Source organism: Rosa chinensis, chromosome 4 (genome assembly GCF_002994745.2).
Source record: "Rosa chinensis cultivar Old Blush chromosome 4, RchiOBHm-V2, whole genome shotgun sequence".
NCBI lineage: Eukaryota > Viridiplantae > Streptophyta > Magnoliopsida > Rosales > Rosaceae > Rosa > Rosa chinensis.
The window spans coordinates 53,490,706-53,507,658 of NC_037091.1; the positions used below are offsets into that span (position 1 = coordinate 53,490,706).

Here is a 16,953-nt window from a genome sequence, read left to right on the forward strand (position 1 = left end):
CGTTGGAAACTTCATAGGTAAGCTTTCCTCCTTTTCGCAGGGTTTCCTGGTTGGACCAGGAAAACTTCTTTTCTTCATTTCTGCTCATTTCTGTGGCTCATTGTTCTTCATCTTCGCTCCCCTTGACTTTCGCAAGCTCCTCTTTCCATTCGTGCGTTCATTTCCACTTTTTAGCTCGGAGGTCCTGAAAATAGAAACTGATAAGAAAAATAGAAACTTTCCTAAAATGAAAAATGGCAACTTTCCTAAACTGAAAATGGGAAACTTTCTAAAAATGAAAAATAGAAACTACTGAAAATGGAAACTTACAAAAAAATGACAAATAGAAACTACAAAAATAGAAACTTTCTACAAATAGGAACTTTCCCAATCAAAGAATGGAAAGTTTCCTAAACAGGGTTTTATTAAGGAAATAACGCAGAAAATGCAGGGAAAAGCAAGTAAAACGTCGCATTAAAATGCTCCTATCACACTGGACATCTAACCTCCCTATAATGACGCAAGAATTGATTTAGTTGTTGCGGATTGTGATGAACATCGATGTCCATTTCTGGTTTCTTATATATCTCTGCTTTCCTTGGTCTGGTTGGGATATCATCCGGATCAAATGGCTGTGCTGCATCTTCATCACGCTCATCTTCAACAATCATATTGTGCAAGATAATGCACGTCATCATGATGTATTGAAGGTTCTCCTTACTCCACCCACAAGCTGGTCCTCTTATGATTGCTCAACGAGCTTGGAGAATACCAAATGCTCTCTCCACGTCTTTTATGTATGCTTCTTGCATGCATCTTGTGAAATGTTGTGTTTGCGGCGACCTCAGGTTTCGGATTGCTTGTACAAATGACCCTCACTTAGGGTATATGCCATCAACTAGGTAATAACATTGACGATAATGCCTATTACGTACCTGGTAGCTCACTTCAGGGGTTTCACCAATGCATTGAGCATTGAACAACGGTGAACATCCAAGGACGTTAATATCATTCAGGGAACCTGGAAGTCCGAAGAAGGCATGTCAAATCCAAGTATCGTAGGAGGCCACCGCCTCTAAGATGATTGTCAGTTTCCCTTTGTAGCTAGTATACTGCCCTGCCCATCCGGTGGGACAATTTTTCCACTGCCAGTGCATACAATCAAGGCTACCGACCACCCCCGGGAATCCTCGTTCTTTAGCTTTGTCAAGCCGCCTTCGCAAATCTGCCGGTGTTGGTCGGCGGAGGTAAGTCTCATGGTACACATTCCAGATTGCTTTTGTGAAGTGCTCAAAAATCTCAATGGCAGTGGTCTTCGCAATATCTAGGTAATCATCGCAGAAATCAGCTGTGATGCCATGCGCAAGCATTCTCATGGCGCATGTCAGCTTTTGTTCAGTGGATAAGCTTAGTCTCCCACAAGCATCTCTTGTTTGAACAAAATATGGGTCGTAGTTGGCCAAGTCGTGCATCATCCTGTCAAAGACCCAAGGTTGCATTCTATATCGCCTACGAAATATGTTTGGTTCATACCTGCACGGATCCGTGAAGTATTGAGCTTTGAGTCGAAAATCCATCAACTCTCGATCCCTGGCCTTATAGGTACGACCTTCTGAAGAACCACCCCATTGTGAATCCTCATCTTCCAGAGTTTGGATTTGCAAGGCAGTGGCAGACATCATCAAGGCTCGTCGACGACTTCTCGTGATGACCTCTTCTTGATCTTTCTGCAACCATTTCGTCAAACGATTCATTGCAGAAATGGTTTGACAAAATCAAAACGGAAAAGAAAGAAAGATTTATGTGATTTGGGTATGAGAAGTGTTTGTGAATTTGTGAGAGATGAGGATGACAATGACCCCATATTTATGGACGGTTTGAGTTCATATCATTAGATAAGATATGACACGTGGCGGACAAATAATCAACCGTAATTTGGACAACCAATTAGAGATTGACACGTGGCGCTGAAATCACATCGAAATTCGGCTGTTTGGCATATATGCCGACACAAAACATCAAAATATCTTCTAAATAATTAGATTCTTTGTCGTATGTGCCGACACTTTTGTTGTATATGCCGACAAAAAAAATAAATAAATAAATAAATTCATTAAATAATAAGAATAATTTTTAAATATTATGATCTAAATAGTTAGATTCTTACTCGTATGTGCCGACACTTTTGTCGTATATGCCGACAAAAAAAAAAATTTAATTCATTAAATAATAAGAATAATTTTTAAATATTATGATAAAATGTTAAATTATTTTTTTTACCTTATTTAATTAAATTAACATATTTTTAATATAATATTCATCAAAATTATACTTATATTATATTTTAGTCAAGAATAGTGAAAATAGCACCTCATGGTTGGAGATGAGAATTGAGTCCTATATGAATAGTGCAACAAGGGGGTGCTAAAATGAGAATAGCACCCCCAAATGGTGCCTATGGTTGGAGTTGCCCTTAGTTCCCATTCTGGCAACTGAAAGTCCTATTGGGAGTCAATAGATGTCTATTGGGCAGCAATACATGGTTGATAGTCGTCTATTAGGGGGCAATAGACTATTGGGGCATTAAACGTCTATTGGGGGACAATAGACCTCTATTGTCAATCTATTAAGGGGCAATAGATGTCTATTGGGGGCAAAAAAACTTTCCGGTAAGATTTTCAGCAAATTCCGGGGGGCGGTAGCTGATGACCAGAATTCGGCGAAAGTTGACAGGATTCCGGCGGCCGGTGACTAGGCTCTGGCGAAGTTTCCCATGGTTTCTCTCTCTTTCTCTCTCTAAGTAACGAAGGGGTGAGGATAAAATGATATTAAAAAAATTAAAAAAACAAAAAAAAAACTTAATGGGGTATTAGGGAAGACCTCTTTAGAGTGTTTTGGGTAAGAGGGAATTAAAAAAACTTGATGGGGTAAGTGGGAAAAAAATCTCTAAAAATGGGGTAAATTGACAAAAACCCTTAAAAGGGTTCTTGTTAAAACATTTACCGTATTTAGAAGAAGCAAAGCATATTGAGAAAATGATGAATGACCGAATAGCGTATACAAATAATCAAAATAAGATGTATGTTATTGAAAATACCAAACATAACAATATTGTACTATAATCAATAGAATTGCTTAACAATTAAATCACTATATCAAGGAGGACACAGAAATTGCTAACGCAGTGTAAACCTCTCCACTGAGGAAACTTCACTGTGTGGCTTTTAACGTAGCCAACATGAAAAATCAATCCAATATGAATCAAATGAGTTTACAGTATGCAAGTAGTGTTGTTCATAACAAACACATTCACTTAGCAACAAATGCTAACTTGATTTTTAACTGATCTAACTTTTACTTAATCATCACTCTATCAACAAGAGCCAATCAACCAATCTTCCTTGATCTTAATGTCTCACTGATCTTGAGAATAAATTATGAACGTGAGAGATTATGCAATAGAATACATGAAACAAGCAGAGAGAGTTTTCTGAAACTGATTTGAACAAAAACGACCAGTTCAAGAGAGGACAATTTTATGCATCAAAAACCCTATTTTTTAACTTCAGTTTCGAAACCTTTTATAAGGGAGGAAAACTCCCCCTCAATCAAATCTTTTCTTAATTATCAAATACGATAAATATGGAAAGATGTTAAAACTGAAATCAACACTTCCTATATATCTGCCATGCATGTCAAAAATCTTTAATGCAAATGTGTATACCAAATCAATTTAAATCATCTAGCATGATATGAAATGAATACCACTTATACTCAAGATCAGTGAGAGTGATTCACGTAGATTTACTCTTGATGATCCGATCTTGCAGGCTTCTTTGATTTTCTTTAAACCTCCGAACAAGTAGGAGAAATACTCTCCTAATGCTTTGCATTTTCTGATTTCCTTGTGGCTTTGGGAAAGTTATGTGTTGTATAGGGATAGTCCAATGTACTTACAGTTATGACTCTTAGTCTTGGGTTAATGTGTTGAGCTACCTAAATGAGATGCGTTTCCATCTTGATCTCTATACCGAATCGAGTCATCCCGTAAAATAGGTGTCTAAGGGTTTTTTTTTTTTTTTTTTAATAGATTGACTTAGCAATCTGTCTCCATTGTAACATATTAATATGAATCTTGCTTGACTTATTTCTTTTTAATTTCCTTTAATTTACTTTTTTTTTTTTTATGAAACATGATGATTTTTTTTTTATCAGATTAACAACTCAAATGCTACAACTAATATTTCATTGGTCCAATTCCTTTTAAGAATTATGATCTTAACAATGTTCTAGCAGTTACATGATATAGTCTCACATAAGACTGACTTGAACAAACAACAAATCAAAAGTCTAAGAATACATGCCATAATTATTTCCAATGCACTAGATAAGTGAAATTATCACATCAATGGGTGTTGTCGTACAAGGTCATGGTCATTAGTTAAGATTCTCCTGATTAATAACTTTGAATGCGAATGGGTCAAAGGAATGAGTTGAACGATGAATAAGTAATTGTATAATTTGTATTACTGACTTCGTCCATTATTTAGTGAAAATAACAGTCAAGCATCTCATGGCTCATCATCGTGTGCTTCATCAAGTCCTTCACCGTGTGGGTACTGTGAGTACGACACAATCTCTACCGTTGATGTAACACTGGATTTAATTAGTATTCATAGCTACTTCTATGCTCAACACTTGGCTAAGATTACTCAACTCAAAAGGACTAACTACGTCAATTATATTCTACTTTATGGTAATGGCACGGGGAGGTTTCATTCAGCCCCATTTTACATAGTACATGTTAACTGAGGATGTGACATCAATGAGACTAAAAAGCAGAAATATAAAGTTAAACGGAAAATGATTTGTGGCCTCAATGAGGCCTAAGATTTATGGCCTCAATATTAGGTGTCATGCTATGTCACCTACACACATCACCTATTTGTCAAATCATGCCATGTAATTCTTGAGAAAAATACCATTTTAGCCTTCTAAAATCTAATGACTCTAAGTTAGTTTGATTTTTTTTCTAAAAGAAAAAATTATTTTGTCTTTTTTTTTTCTTTTCATTACACTCATGCTTATATTTAAATAACAATATCAATAATAGAAAAAATTTCATGTAATTCAATCAATAGATTTGCACATACATTTGATCAATAGATTTGCATAACACATGTATATGAGTTCAACCTTTGTTGCGTTTCTGTAAATTTTGAAAATATAATGTGAAAAATACATAGTTATATCATTATATATGTTCTTATGTTCATTCTTTTCTCTTTATGTAGCTAGGGTTTAAACGTTATATTTTAGTTTATTATTTTCTGTTTGTTTATTTTCCTTATATTTAGATTGTAGATGATAATTAATGAATGCTACTAACATGAAATTTTTTTTCTTACCTCTTAATTTAGACATATGTATTTTCCAAATTCAATTTATTAATGCTATTTTTTTGGATGAAATTAATCAATAAAGTTATTGCCAATTTCTTGACACCTAATTCAATATATTTATGCTATTTGGAAAGAAAAATTATAGGAAAGAATTTAAATAAATGAAGAAAAATATTGGTTAAAGAATTTGTAGACATATCTCTTAAATTAATACATAATTAATAGCTGATTTTTTTTTGTCACCTAATTAAATTCATTAATATAATTGATTCACCCTAACATTTAAAAGGAAATATAAAAGGGTAAAATTGGTGTTGCAATAGTATTATGTGGCAAGATATATTATGTGAAATTGAAAATAAAATTAGTATTTGCTTACATGGCATGACACCTAGGATTTGAGGCCATAAATCTAATGAGGCCCTATATCATTGCCCAAAGGTAAACTGTGGTAACCATAGTCCTTAACTCCTTACATGGAGTTCACAACGTGTATATAGGTACAAACCCATGTTGTAGTTTTGTCGAGATTGAGTTTGTCGAAAACATCCTATTTATTATTCAACATTTAACGGATGATTGGAGTACTAGATGCAGAAGTCGTTATTATTTTAAGATGTGTTAAAAGTTATAGAGATAGGATTTCGGAAATAAGAAAAGATCCAAAACTTAATTCCAAGGGGAGTGACATTGTTGAAAGGCTTTGAAGATATGTGGTTGAGTGCTTGACTTGATCGAGTGTATGGTTGCAGGTCAACATTAATTTGGATTCAATTATTGAAGGGCTTCAAGGTTGTTCCAGAAACGCGAAGATGCAATTTAGGTAGCAGCCTTAGAAGCAAAAGAAGAAGGCACCTAATTAGTTTAAGACACTACAGTAACAAAACTTCATATCATCCAAAATCAAGGACTTCCAGTATTTACAAACCAGCTAAACCTCCACACCCCAAAATGAATTAAAGAAAGCAACATAGTTGGAGTGTGAACTTATAATCTTGCACATGAAACCAGGCATATTTTCTTATAGGAGTATGAAGATTTAGCACATGTTATATAGCTGTATAATCATGAAGTGCTAATACAGTAATACAATAATACAACCCAGCTAAACCTACACGAGCAAAGCTCAATAGCATCTGCCATTGGTAGTAGTTTCCGGATCTGGAGCTTGAAGAAGATCACTTCTATTCCCTGGAAAATTAGTCCTCCATGGACCCTTATGATCCACCATCCCAACTTGTCCTAACCCAGCAGGGTTGCTACAGAAATTGCAACCATGATTTGTGAACTCTGATGGATGCCAGTACATCCTCGGAGGTTGAACAAATGGCGAGAATGCTTGACATGGAGGAGGAGGAGGAGGAGGAGGAGGAGGATGATGATGATGATGATGATGATGAGGAGGAAGCGAAAATTGAGTGCTAAGCTTTGGAGAAGGGACTGGAATTTTTGGTACGGGACTGGAAACCTCAGCTAATGAAGGATAGAACAGATCCCGGGACAGGGATTCTACTTCTAAAGTGGGGTAAAGAGATTGAACCTGAACTTTACCAGCAGGATCAGGAACATTGGTTTTTTCGGATACTACGGAATCAGGAATTCCATTGTTGTTGGTGCTCTTCTTCCCAATTACATGGTAAGAAAAATCTAAGACCCCATTAGACTTCCCATCACCAGTCTTGACTTGATAGCTCATAAACCTGACTGCTCCATTGAACTCCTCGATCAACTCTTTCAAAGGTACCTGCACTTTGCCAAGGCTCTTCCCCAAAACCGCACCATCATTGCGCATGTTGAACTTGATATACCAGTGATCCCATTGATCATCGAGTGATGACATGGCTTTCGTATCGAAGCTCATCGTATGATTCCACTCCGGGTTCCCATCTCCATCTCTGTCGACTGGTGTTTTCTGGCGCTGCAGCAGATGTTCTTGCTGTTGCTGCTCTTTCTTGATTTCATCATTGGAGATGGAGACGTCTGCATAGACTGAAAGCTTCTGGAAGAAATTGAAGGCTTTGAGATCCTTACAGGAGATAACCTTCAGTTCAATAGCACTGCAATCCATCAAAATTCTAGTTTGTTTCAGCTGGTGCTCAAACAGAGAACATAAGAAAGAAGCAGAGAGGAAGCAGAGATTTCTTTTGGCTTTTAAGCGTAGAGTTCACGCGTTACTACGTACGGAGCAAGTATTGAAAAATAGTAGCTTATATTAACCAAGAAATCAAAACACTAAGAGGGACCTAGTGAAACAAATGAGGTCCTAGTCTGCATCATTGACTAGTTGTTGTGACTTGTTAGTATCTGATAAAGACCGCAAGACTTGCAAATCCTTCAAAAGAATCTGAGTTTTAATGGGCCAAAATAATGACGCCCATGAAAGCTGTAGTTACAGATTCACACAAAAAGATGAGCTGTATCAGCTAGAAAAAACATATCAAATAGTAGAGACAATCAAATCCATAATCAATCTCCGTGAAAGAAACCATTCATTGTCTGTAAAGCTTTCCAAAACCATTCATTGCTTGGTGACTGTTTCATAATCCAATGAATCTACAAACCAATCAGACTATTATTCAAAAGAAACATTATAACTGGCACAATACAGAACCACAAAAAATGTAAACCGTAAAAATCTGAAGTCAACCTCAGCGAGTTTTGTTCTTCTTCTGGCCTTGAGCCTGTACTGCTGCACAAATCCTCTTCCAACTCCGGATTGAAATGAGTGTGGGTATAACGATCCATGAAGCATTGGCAGCAATGTAGTATTCATAGTAGTAGAGTGGACTTGCAGCAAAGTGGTCACCTTCCAAGAAGGCTGTAATGAAATATACAGCAGTTCCGTAGAGCTGCCCCAAAGAAATGGCAAGCTGGAGCACATAGCTATATGACTTGCCTTTAGCTATTGCATACCTGACAAGAATAAAAAAAAACCAACAGCGTAGCATACATTTTAGCATTCCACAATGAGAAGGATGATTGATTGCACACAGTTTTGCTTTGTAGACTGATATTCGCAAAGCATATTTTCTTGTACAACATAAAACTTCACATAGTCCTACTCAAAATCTTACACTGCAAGAAGGCAAGCCGGTCCCTCTATAACTGCAGTCAATCCTTCAACAGCAACAACTCCTGCATCCCTAAATGCGTATCTTGAATCACCTTTGCTGTATTCTTTCCCTGCCAATTTAATCTATAAGTACAAGAATCTAAACAAGTAAAGTCATAACAGTTCTAACTTCTAAAGTCACCAAAAGTACAACATTATGCTACTTGTCCTAGATGGAGGGAGCAATGTAAAGCAGAACTTACAGACTTCAGCCAGGTAACAAGCAGTCTTATCCTTGTAAAACTCGGGCGAGAATGCAAAATAACCTTCAAGTATCATATGCGTGAGGCCCGTGAAAGCCCACCAACACATGAGCCACCTATCAAGTTTTGATTTCTTCGGGGCTCTCCCTATTACATAGCAACAAGTACAACATATACCTATGAGAATATTTCTGTCTGATACCATGACTGAATACTAGAATAGAAATTTCTCTGCTATTCAAGATTAAAGTTCAGCGGGTACACCGGATCAATTGTCAAGATATACAAAATGAAGTCGACTACTTTTATGATCCAATGCTATCGGCACAATTGTCAGATATAAACATTTACATTTACACATTCAGGTTCATCATTCACAGAGAGTTTTGGAAAAGAGAATCAGCATTCAAGAAGATGAATTTGCAAGTTTAATTGTCCAAAGATTTAAACTTTCCGGTCCCATGAATCTATGACAGCATCCATTAGACTAGTAAATTAAAGGGTTTTAACGAATGGAATGGATTTGAACAAAGTTGGATCCGGTAAGAGAGAAAAAAAGAAAATAAAGCCGAGTGTACCTGAGATGAGCCAAGTAAGGGAAACGACGAGTAGGGAAGCGAGGCCATAAACGCCAAGAATGGTGGCCTGTGAATAAACCACAGGTACAAATCCCGGTAGCTTTACATTCTGAGGCGAGTACGGATGATTCAGAGCAGAGTCAGATCCCTCCATTTTCGCCTTCCTTTGGGATTTGGAAACAAAGGGAACAAACCAACACACTGAAATAAAGTCAAAACGGAGGAAACATTCAGAGTTGAACCTAGTTGGATCTCAATAATGCTGGTTGGCCTGGCCCAGTTGAGATTTGGCCCACCCGTATCTATCATAGACCAACCATACATAACCACGTGGGCACACACAGCATTTTTTTAATTTTTTTTTAAAGAATTTTATTCCATTATTGTGAACTTGAACCTGGTTCAATTCCTTTGGGAATTATTCAGAGCTGGGCCTGGTAGAGCTTGACTTAAATGCCAACAAATCTTGGTGACTACACATGACTAAAACACTTGAGAAGCTCCAACAACTAATAAAGTTATATTATTTAGCTACATAAGAATTAAGATCATGATTGAGGAAACAAAACCATAAATATCTAGAATGATTAATTACATAATAATATGTAGAATGAGAAATCGTTAAGGATAATGAACAAGAACCGAACAACCAATTAAAACAAACAAAATTGAACGAATTAAATATCAGATAATAGTTATTGTAAGATTTGATGTTCCGAACGACGAAGAGGGCAAAAGGCTATAAATCGAGGGAAAGAAGGTGGAACTGATAAGAAGGGCTGCAAAGTGTTGGCGTGAGTCACTCTCCATAATTGTAGGGATTGTAGTATAATTAGGATTGTATAGTTAAGGAGAATATTATATAGTTAAGGCATAGTACGGTGTAATTAGTTTCCTATTAGGATTGTGTATACTTTGTATGTACTCCGTCTTTGGAGAAGATCAAGACATCAAAAATTCCCAAACTTCCTCTTTGCTTTTGTTCTGTTTGACTTGGTATCAGAGCAGAGATTCGTCTGGACTCTGTCCGTTTGTTTCCGCTGCAAATTTGTCTTTGTACTCTTTAAGAGTTTGTCATTTGTCTTCGTCCTCTGTTCCTTTTGCTCTAAAACCCTAAAGTTTGCAACACCTTGCCATTAGCCCTTCCTTTCTTAGCCGTGTCAAAGTTTGTGATTTTTGTTATTGTTTGAAGAAGAAGAATGGCAGATTTTCCTCTTAGTTCGTTGTTCAATGGAGGAAATAAGGGCTCTCCTTCCACCCCTCATGATGTTGTGATTGTTCAAAACATCAACAATCAAAGGTATCAACCAAGTAAGAATTATAATAGGGGACCAGTTTCATTCAACCGTCAGGTGAATTGCAACTATTGTAAAACTATTGGCCACTACAAGAGTCAATGCCCCGAGTTGCTAAGACTCAACTCTAATAACTCTGGTTGGAAAGGAAATGACATTGGTCAGAAAAGCAAGGCGGCAATCCAACTGGTGCAGGTGCAAGAACCTGATTTCTATGGCGTGGAGTGCCAAGATCAAACTATGGTTAATGTTTCTCTAGCTCAGGAAAATCGAGGTAAAATTGGTGTTGCTTTAAATGTTTATGGCTTTACTGGTAGTTTTACATGGATAATTAATTCAGGTGCGTCTGATCATATGACCTATGATAAGTCTTTCTTTGTTAAGATGTCATCCCCATCCATAACACATGTCTCTAATGCCAATGGTGAGTCTTTCCCGGTCTTAGGAATTGGGTCTGTCCAGGTTACACATTCCATTACCCTTCATAATGTTCTCTTTGTACCATCTTTGTCTTATCATCTCTTATCTATGTCTCAGTTGAATACACAAAACAAATGTTCTGTAACCTTTTATCCTATGTATGTCATCTTTCAGGATCTATGCACTCGGGTGATAATTGGCAAGGGAGACTTGAGGGAGAGACTACTTCACTTGGATTGCATGTACGCAGGACAGACACAAGCACAACCAAGTCTGCAAAACCCTGTTTCCCTGACATTGAGTTCTAATTGGTTAAATAAGTTGTGGTTGTGGCATTGCCGTTTAGGCCATCCATCCTTGGGAGTTATGAAGAAGTCCATGCCCTCTATGTTTTTGGGAATAAAGGAGTCTAGCTTGCATTGTGAGACTTGTGATGTAGCTAAGAGTCATAGGTCTAGCTATCCTTCTAGTTTTCATTCTAGTACAATGCCATTTGAATTGATTCATTCGGATTTATGGGGACCTTCCAAACATTCAACCCTTTCTGGAATGCGTTATTTTATTTTATTCATTGATGATTTCACAAGATTGACTTGGGTTGTTTTACTTAAGTCAAAAGATACAGTCATCTCTGCCTTCACAGCTTTTCATAATCTTGTCCTACCCAATATGATGCTTGTATTAAGATATTTCGGTCTGATAATGGGGGGGGGGGGGGGGGAGTTTGTTAATCATTCATTTCGTGATTACTTCCAATCTCATGGAATTGTTCACTAAACCACTTGCTCACAAACACCAGAATAGAATGGGTCTCTGAGTGGAAGAATCGCCATTTGTTAGACATGGGTCGTGCCCTTCTCCTTAGTGCCAATATGCCTAAATACCTTTGGGAAGAGGCAGTGTAGTGTGCCTCCCATCTTATTAATCGTCTCCCATCTTCCTCTCTTCAAGGTTGTATTCCATTTGAGGTATTGTCTAGTTATGTCTCTATCCCATCTCTTAATACCCTTCCTGCTCGTGACTTTGGTTGTGTAGCCTATGTCCATCTTTATAAGAACCAACGTTCCAAGTTAGATGCAATGACTCTCAAGTGTGTCTTTGTTGGGTATGGGACTCAGCAGAAAGGATACGAGTGTTATCATCCTCCCTCTCAATGATTTTATGTCACTATGGATGTGACATTCAGTGAGGGTACATGTTATTTTCCACCTTCTACGACTTATAGTCAGGGGGAGCAGGGTGTTTTTTTTATGAAGGACAGTACCAAACAGGGCCAACGATCGATCACTTTATCTCAAACGATCGATCGTTTAGTGAAGAGGAAATGTCCAGTGGCCCAGAAACCAACGACACTCCTGCAAAAACAGAAAAGGCAATTGTCAAACAGAGCCTTGTGAGTTTCGAAACAGAAAAGGCAATTGCTGAATCGTCTACTCTTCGCCATGCAGCTGCCGAATAGAGCAGTGCGAGTTCGGAAACAGAAAAGGCAATTGCTGAATCGTCCACCCTTCACCATGCAACTGCCGAACAGAGTATTGTGAATTCGGAAACAGAAAAGACAATTGCCGAATCGTCTACCCTTCAAGAAGAAGCTCCTAATCATTCAGTCTCTCCTTCTCCATCAGTGGTCTCCCCTGTTAAATCTTCATCTGAGGTATGTAGTAGTTTGCCTTTGTCCCAAATCCTACCTTTGTCTAATAGTGTTACTCCTTTAACTGATTCTACACATGTTCAAACACGAGTCTTACCAGAACGGTCCAATCGTGGCCAGCCTGCCAAGAAATATGAACCAAGTTTGTGTGCTAAGACCAAATATCCTGTAGCTAATTATGTGTCTACTCATAGGTTGTCTTAGCCATATATAGCCTTTATGAATCAATTATCTTCTGTGTCACTTCCTAGTAAAGTGCAGGATCCAATGAAGTACGAGAAGTGATCAAAAGCAATGGTTGTGGAGATGGATGCACTTGAGAAAAATCAAACGTGGGAGTTAGCTAGTATCACTACCTCCTAGAAAGAAAACAGTTGGGTGTCGATGGGTGTATACAGTGAAGCACAATTCAGATGGTTCGGTGGACAGATATAAGGCAAGGCTAGTAGCGAAGGGTTATACCCAGAAGTATGGTGTGGACTATGATGAAACTTTTGCACCAGTAGCAAAGATCAATACAATCTGGGTACTTCTGTCTCTAACAGCTAATCTTGATTGGCCTCTGCAACAATTTGATGTTAAAAATGCCTTCTTGTGGTGATTTGAATGAAGAAGTATACATGGACTTGCCTCCGGGATATGGTACTTCCACTGGAGTCAAGGTGGTGTGTCGTTTAAGGAAGTCCCTATATGGCCTCAAACAATCTCCAAGAGCTTGGTTTGGTCCATTCACGACATTCATGAGGAGGATTGGATACAGGCAGAGCAATTCAGATCATACCTTATTCCTTAAGCATTAGAAGGGTAAAGTTACAACTTTAATTATTTATGTGGATGACATGGTGGTGACAGGTAATGATCTTGAGGAGATTAAGAAGTTGTAGAGTGCATTGTTAGCAGAATTTGAAATGAAAGACTTGGGGAGTTTGAAATTTGTCTTGGGAATTGAAGTTGCTAGATGAAAAGATTGTATTATGTTGAGCCAGAGAAAGTATGTCCTTGACTTATTAGCAGAGACATGTATGCTCGATTGCCAACTAGCTGACACACCCATTGAGCAAAACCATCAGTTAGTTGAGCATCCAGATCAAGTACCCACGAATAAGGCAAGATATCATAGGTTAGATGGAAGATTAATTTATTTGTCACACACTAGACCAAACTTAGCTTATGCAGTTAGTGTTGTGAGTCAGTTCATGCATAATTCTAGTAAGGCTCATATGGAAGCTGTAGTTCGGATTTTGAGGTACTTGAAGTCTGCTCCTGGAAAGGGGTTGGTGTTTTCTAAGCATAGGCATTTGGATGTTTTGGGGTATACAGATGCAGATTGGGCAGATTGTATAATTGATCGACGGTCCACTTCCGGATACTTTACGTTTTTAGGTGGGAATTTAGTTACTTGGAAGAGTAAGAAGCAGAAGGTTGTGGCTCGTTCTAGTGCTGAAGCAGAATATAGAGGAATGGCTCGTGGAGTTTGTGAGATGTTGTGTTAATTAATGCACTTGTTGAGGGATTTAGGGTTCAAGTAGAAGAAAGCCATGCCCTTGTTTTTTGATAACAAAGCTGCAGTTGAAATTGCTCATAATCCTATCCAACATGATCGCACAAAACATGTGAAGGTTGATAGATACTTCATCAAAGAGAAGCTAGATCAACAAATCATCTCTTTTCCCTTCAGACCTACTGAGGAGCAACTGACAAACATTCTTACAAAAGTAGTCTCTAGCAAGGCGTTTTATGACTCACTTGACAAGTTGGGCATCCGTGATCTGTATGCTCCAACTTGAGGGGGAATGTTGGCGTGAGTCACTCTCCATAATTGTAGGGATTGTAGTATAATTAGGATTATATAATTAAGGAGAAGAATATTATGTAGTTAAGAGGGAGAATATCACGGTGTAATTAGTTTCCTATTAGGATTGTGTATACTTTGTATATGTACTCCGTCTTTGGAGAAGATCAAGACATCAGAAATTCCCAAACTTGCTCTTTGCCTTTGTTCTGTTTGACTCGAAGTATGAACTCAATTGTATACTAATGATCTTTTCGGTTTTTTTTTTTGTTCTCAAAACTCATAAAACTATAAAAGTCTGAAATAGAGTACTGCATTGCATAGGGTTTGGTAATAACTTTGTTTTTGTAAATGTGATTCTCTTACAAATTTGCGGTAGCTTATTACATTTTGATAACATCAAGAATAAGCTCAAATTTATTGGATCTTCTTAGTTCCGAAGTCTGAGGCAGATCTCGAGGCTTTGTCAAGTATATTTGACATGAAGTTGTTGTTCATGATGGCACTTCCCATTCGACCTGCTGCTTGCTCAACTGCATAAATGGCTGATCTTGCTTGTTCAATTACCACTCTTCTTCCTTTCTCGGACGAAAGCTTCAAGCTCTCCTCCAACCCATCCCTGCTTTTCTTCAACATTAGTTCAAGGCCTTTTGAAGAAGCCATACTCTCCATCGTTCTACATACTGACATGTTTTGCCCTTGGCTTTTGCTCTGAAACAATAAGCAAAAAGATACTCATCAAATTCTTACTACCTCATTGTTCTAGGCTTCATGTACTCTGGCAAATTAGATCGACTTGTAGAAGCGCCGAAAGAATGGAGGTGTGGTTGCTAATACTAAGAGAACTTCGTGTTTTTGAATGACGGACAGGCATACCAATCATACAGTACATTACCTGAATTAAAGTCCTAAATTCAGGTTACAAGAATGATAAAAGAGAACCTGAGACTCATCAGTGTCGTCATCTGATTCAATAGGAATCTTTATAACACATGCAGGTAATACGCAAATGGGTTTCCCTCCAAACACAGCATCCTGCATTCAATTTATTGCTTTCACTCACGCTCATAAAATATCAAACACAAAATAGCGTTAACTTATAACACATATCGTGGCTTACATCAAGGAGAAGAGCAGTTTGGAAAGCATAAGGCTGCCCAAAAGTCACTAAAGCATAGGGCGATTGCTCTTTATCTCTGCCATTGATGAAACCAGATCATAATTATATGTAAATAAAAATGAAGAGATTAAGCTGTAAAGAGGTTTTTTACCTCAAGAGCTGGACATTGTGAACAGTTCCACAATAAGAGAAGAAGGTAATCAAGTCTTTGAGGGTCACCCTTGGAGAAAGGTTGAGAACTTGAATAGTTAAATCCCCTGTGTCCATTATGATTATGTTCACAGTTACTCAACACCCTTCAACTAGTATAATATATCCATAGTCTGTACAAAAACAATTGATTCTATTGAGATTATGAGACCAAACATGATAAGGAATTTTCAAAAGTTTTCACAACTTGGAATAAAGATGATGGAGGAATAAGTTCCCTTTCAGAAGAAAAGGAAAAGATGTTATCTATAAGCTAAAAAGAATTTCCACTGCTGCTAGACAGTGCTGAATCAGGGACTATGTTTGTTAAACTTTTCCCAAAATATCAAAAGTGGGAATCTTTTTCATCAATGGATTGATATAAATGTTTGATTTGACTCTGATATATAGTAACAGATGACAACAACAGATACCCGAAAAAGTAAGAAGACAATCAAGAAGCAAAGCAAACATTTTGGTGGATGCAGATTGTTAAAGACAGATGGATTGTGCACCACTGCACCAGACGTGCTTTTGCTGTCTTTGACCATCCTTTTCTCATTTCGGAATTAATCGTTTAATAACAATAAAAATCATATTATACCACAAACCGACCTTAGCTCAGTTGGTAGAGCGGAGGACTGTAGTGGGTAGAACCGTCAGAAATCCTTAGGTCACTGGTTCGAATCCGGTAGGTCGGATTTTTTTTATTTATAATTTTTTTCATTCGTATTCTTTTGCAAGTAAAAAAAGCTAACAACTTCTTTGACTTTTTTCATGTGTTTTTATCATTAATAGTGTCTAAATTCTTGCGTGACTTCCTAATTAAAAACCACAAGTTTGTGGACTCGTGAACTTAAGTTGAAACCTAGGTCAAGACTATTCGTTATACTGCTTGGACAGTTAGACTCGAACCTAAGATGAGGCTCAAGTGCTAGCTGCCTCAAGTTTAGAAATAGGGGATAGTTTGGTGTCTTTGGTAAACCCTTTATTTAGTTTTCTTAGAATGCCCATTCAAACACACTTTAATAACTTTACTGACTTAATATTTTTTAAGGACAAATTATCAAACAATACCATCTAATAAAAGAAATAAACATATGAAAACTATTATGCCTTAAAAACTACCCACTAATTAAACCATGAAATGCACGTTCCCTATAATTTCATCATCTCAATATATGTATATAGTATTTTTTCTTCCACGCATGG

General features: G+C 37.5%; 4 protein-coding genes and 1 non-coding gene across 5 annotated transcripts; 1 reads left to right on the plus strand and 4 right to left on the minus strand.

Annotated features, from left to right (window-relative positions):
- Positions 1–1,022: 1,022 nt before the first annotated feature.
- LOC112199549 lies at positions 1,023–1,658 on the minus strand. The gene has a single exon (XM_024340552.1). It carries the CDS (start codon positions 1,656–1,658, stop codon positions 1,023–1,025), a length of 636 nt encoding a protein of 211 aa, XP_024196320.1.
- A 4,601-nt stretch (positions 1,659–6,259) lies between these two features.
- LOC112198038 (protein SRC2 homolog) lies at positions 6,260–7,701 on the minus strand. Its single transcript, XM_024339053.2, has one exon. It carries the CDS (start codon positions 7,447–7,449, stop codon positions 6,508–6,510), a length of 942 nt encoding a protein of 313 aa, XP_024194821.1. The 5' UTR covers positions 7,450–7,701; the 3' UTR covers positions 6,260–6,507.
- A 155-nt stretch (positions 7,702–7,856) lies between these two features.
- Positions 7,857–9,517, minus strand: LOC112198039 (probable 3-beta-hydroxysteroid-Delta(8),Delta(7)-isomerase). The gene is made up of 4 exons (XM_024339054.2): positions 9,275–9,517; positions 8,697–8,843; positions 8,456–8,564; positions 7,857–8,294 (listed from the first exon to the last, which is right to left on the minus strand). The coding sequence occupies exons 1-4, from the start codon at positions 9,426–9,428 to the stop codon at positions 8,030–8,032; spliced, it is 675 nt and encodes a 224-aa protein (XP_024194822.1). The 5' UTR covers positions 9,429–9,517; the 3' UTR covers positions 7,857–8,029.
- A 5,212-nt stretch (positions 9,518–14,729) lies between these two features.
- On the minus strand, positions 14,730–15,932 carry LOC112200030 (protein vip1). The gene is made up of 4 exons (XM_024341024.2): positions 15,704–15,932; positions 15,553–15,628; positions 15,375–15,467; positions 14,730–15,143 (listed from the first exon to the last, which is right to left on the minus strand). The coding sequence occupies exons 1-4, from the start codon at positions 15,817–15,819 to the stop codon at positions 14,850–14,852; spliced, it is 579 nt and encodes a 192-aa protein (XP_024196792.1). The 5' UTR covers positions 15,820–15,932; the 3' UTR covers positions 14,730–14,849.
- A 419-nt stretch (positions 15,933–16,351) lies between these two features.
- TRNAY-GUA lies at positions 16,352–16,442 on the plus strand. The gene is given in 2 exon segments: positions 16,352–16,388; positions 16,407–16,442. It is a non-coding gene; the product is annotated as a tRNA-Tyr (tRNA).
- Positions 16,443–16,953: the final 511 nt, after the last annotated feature.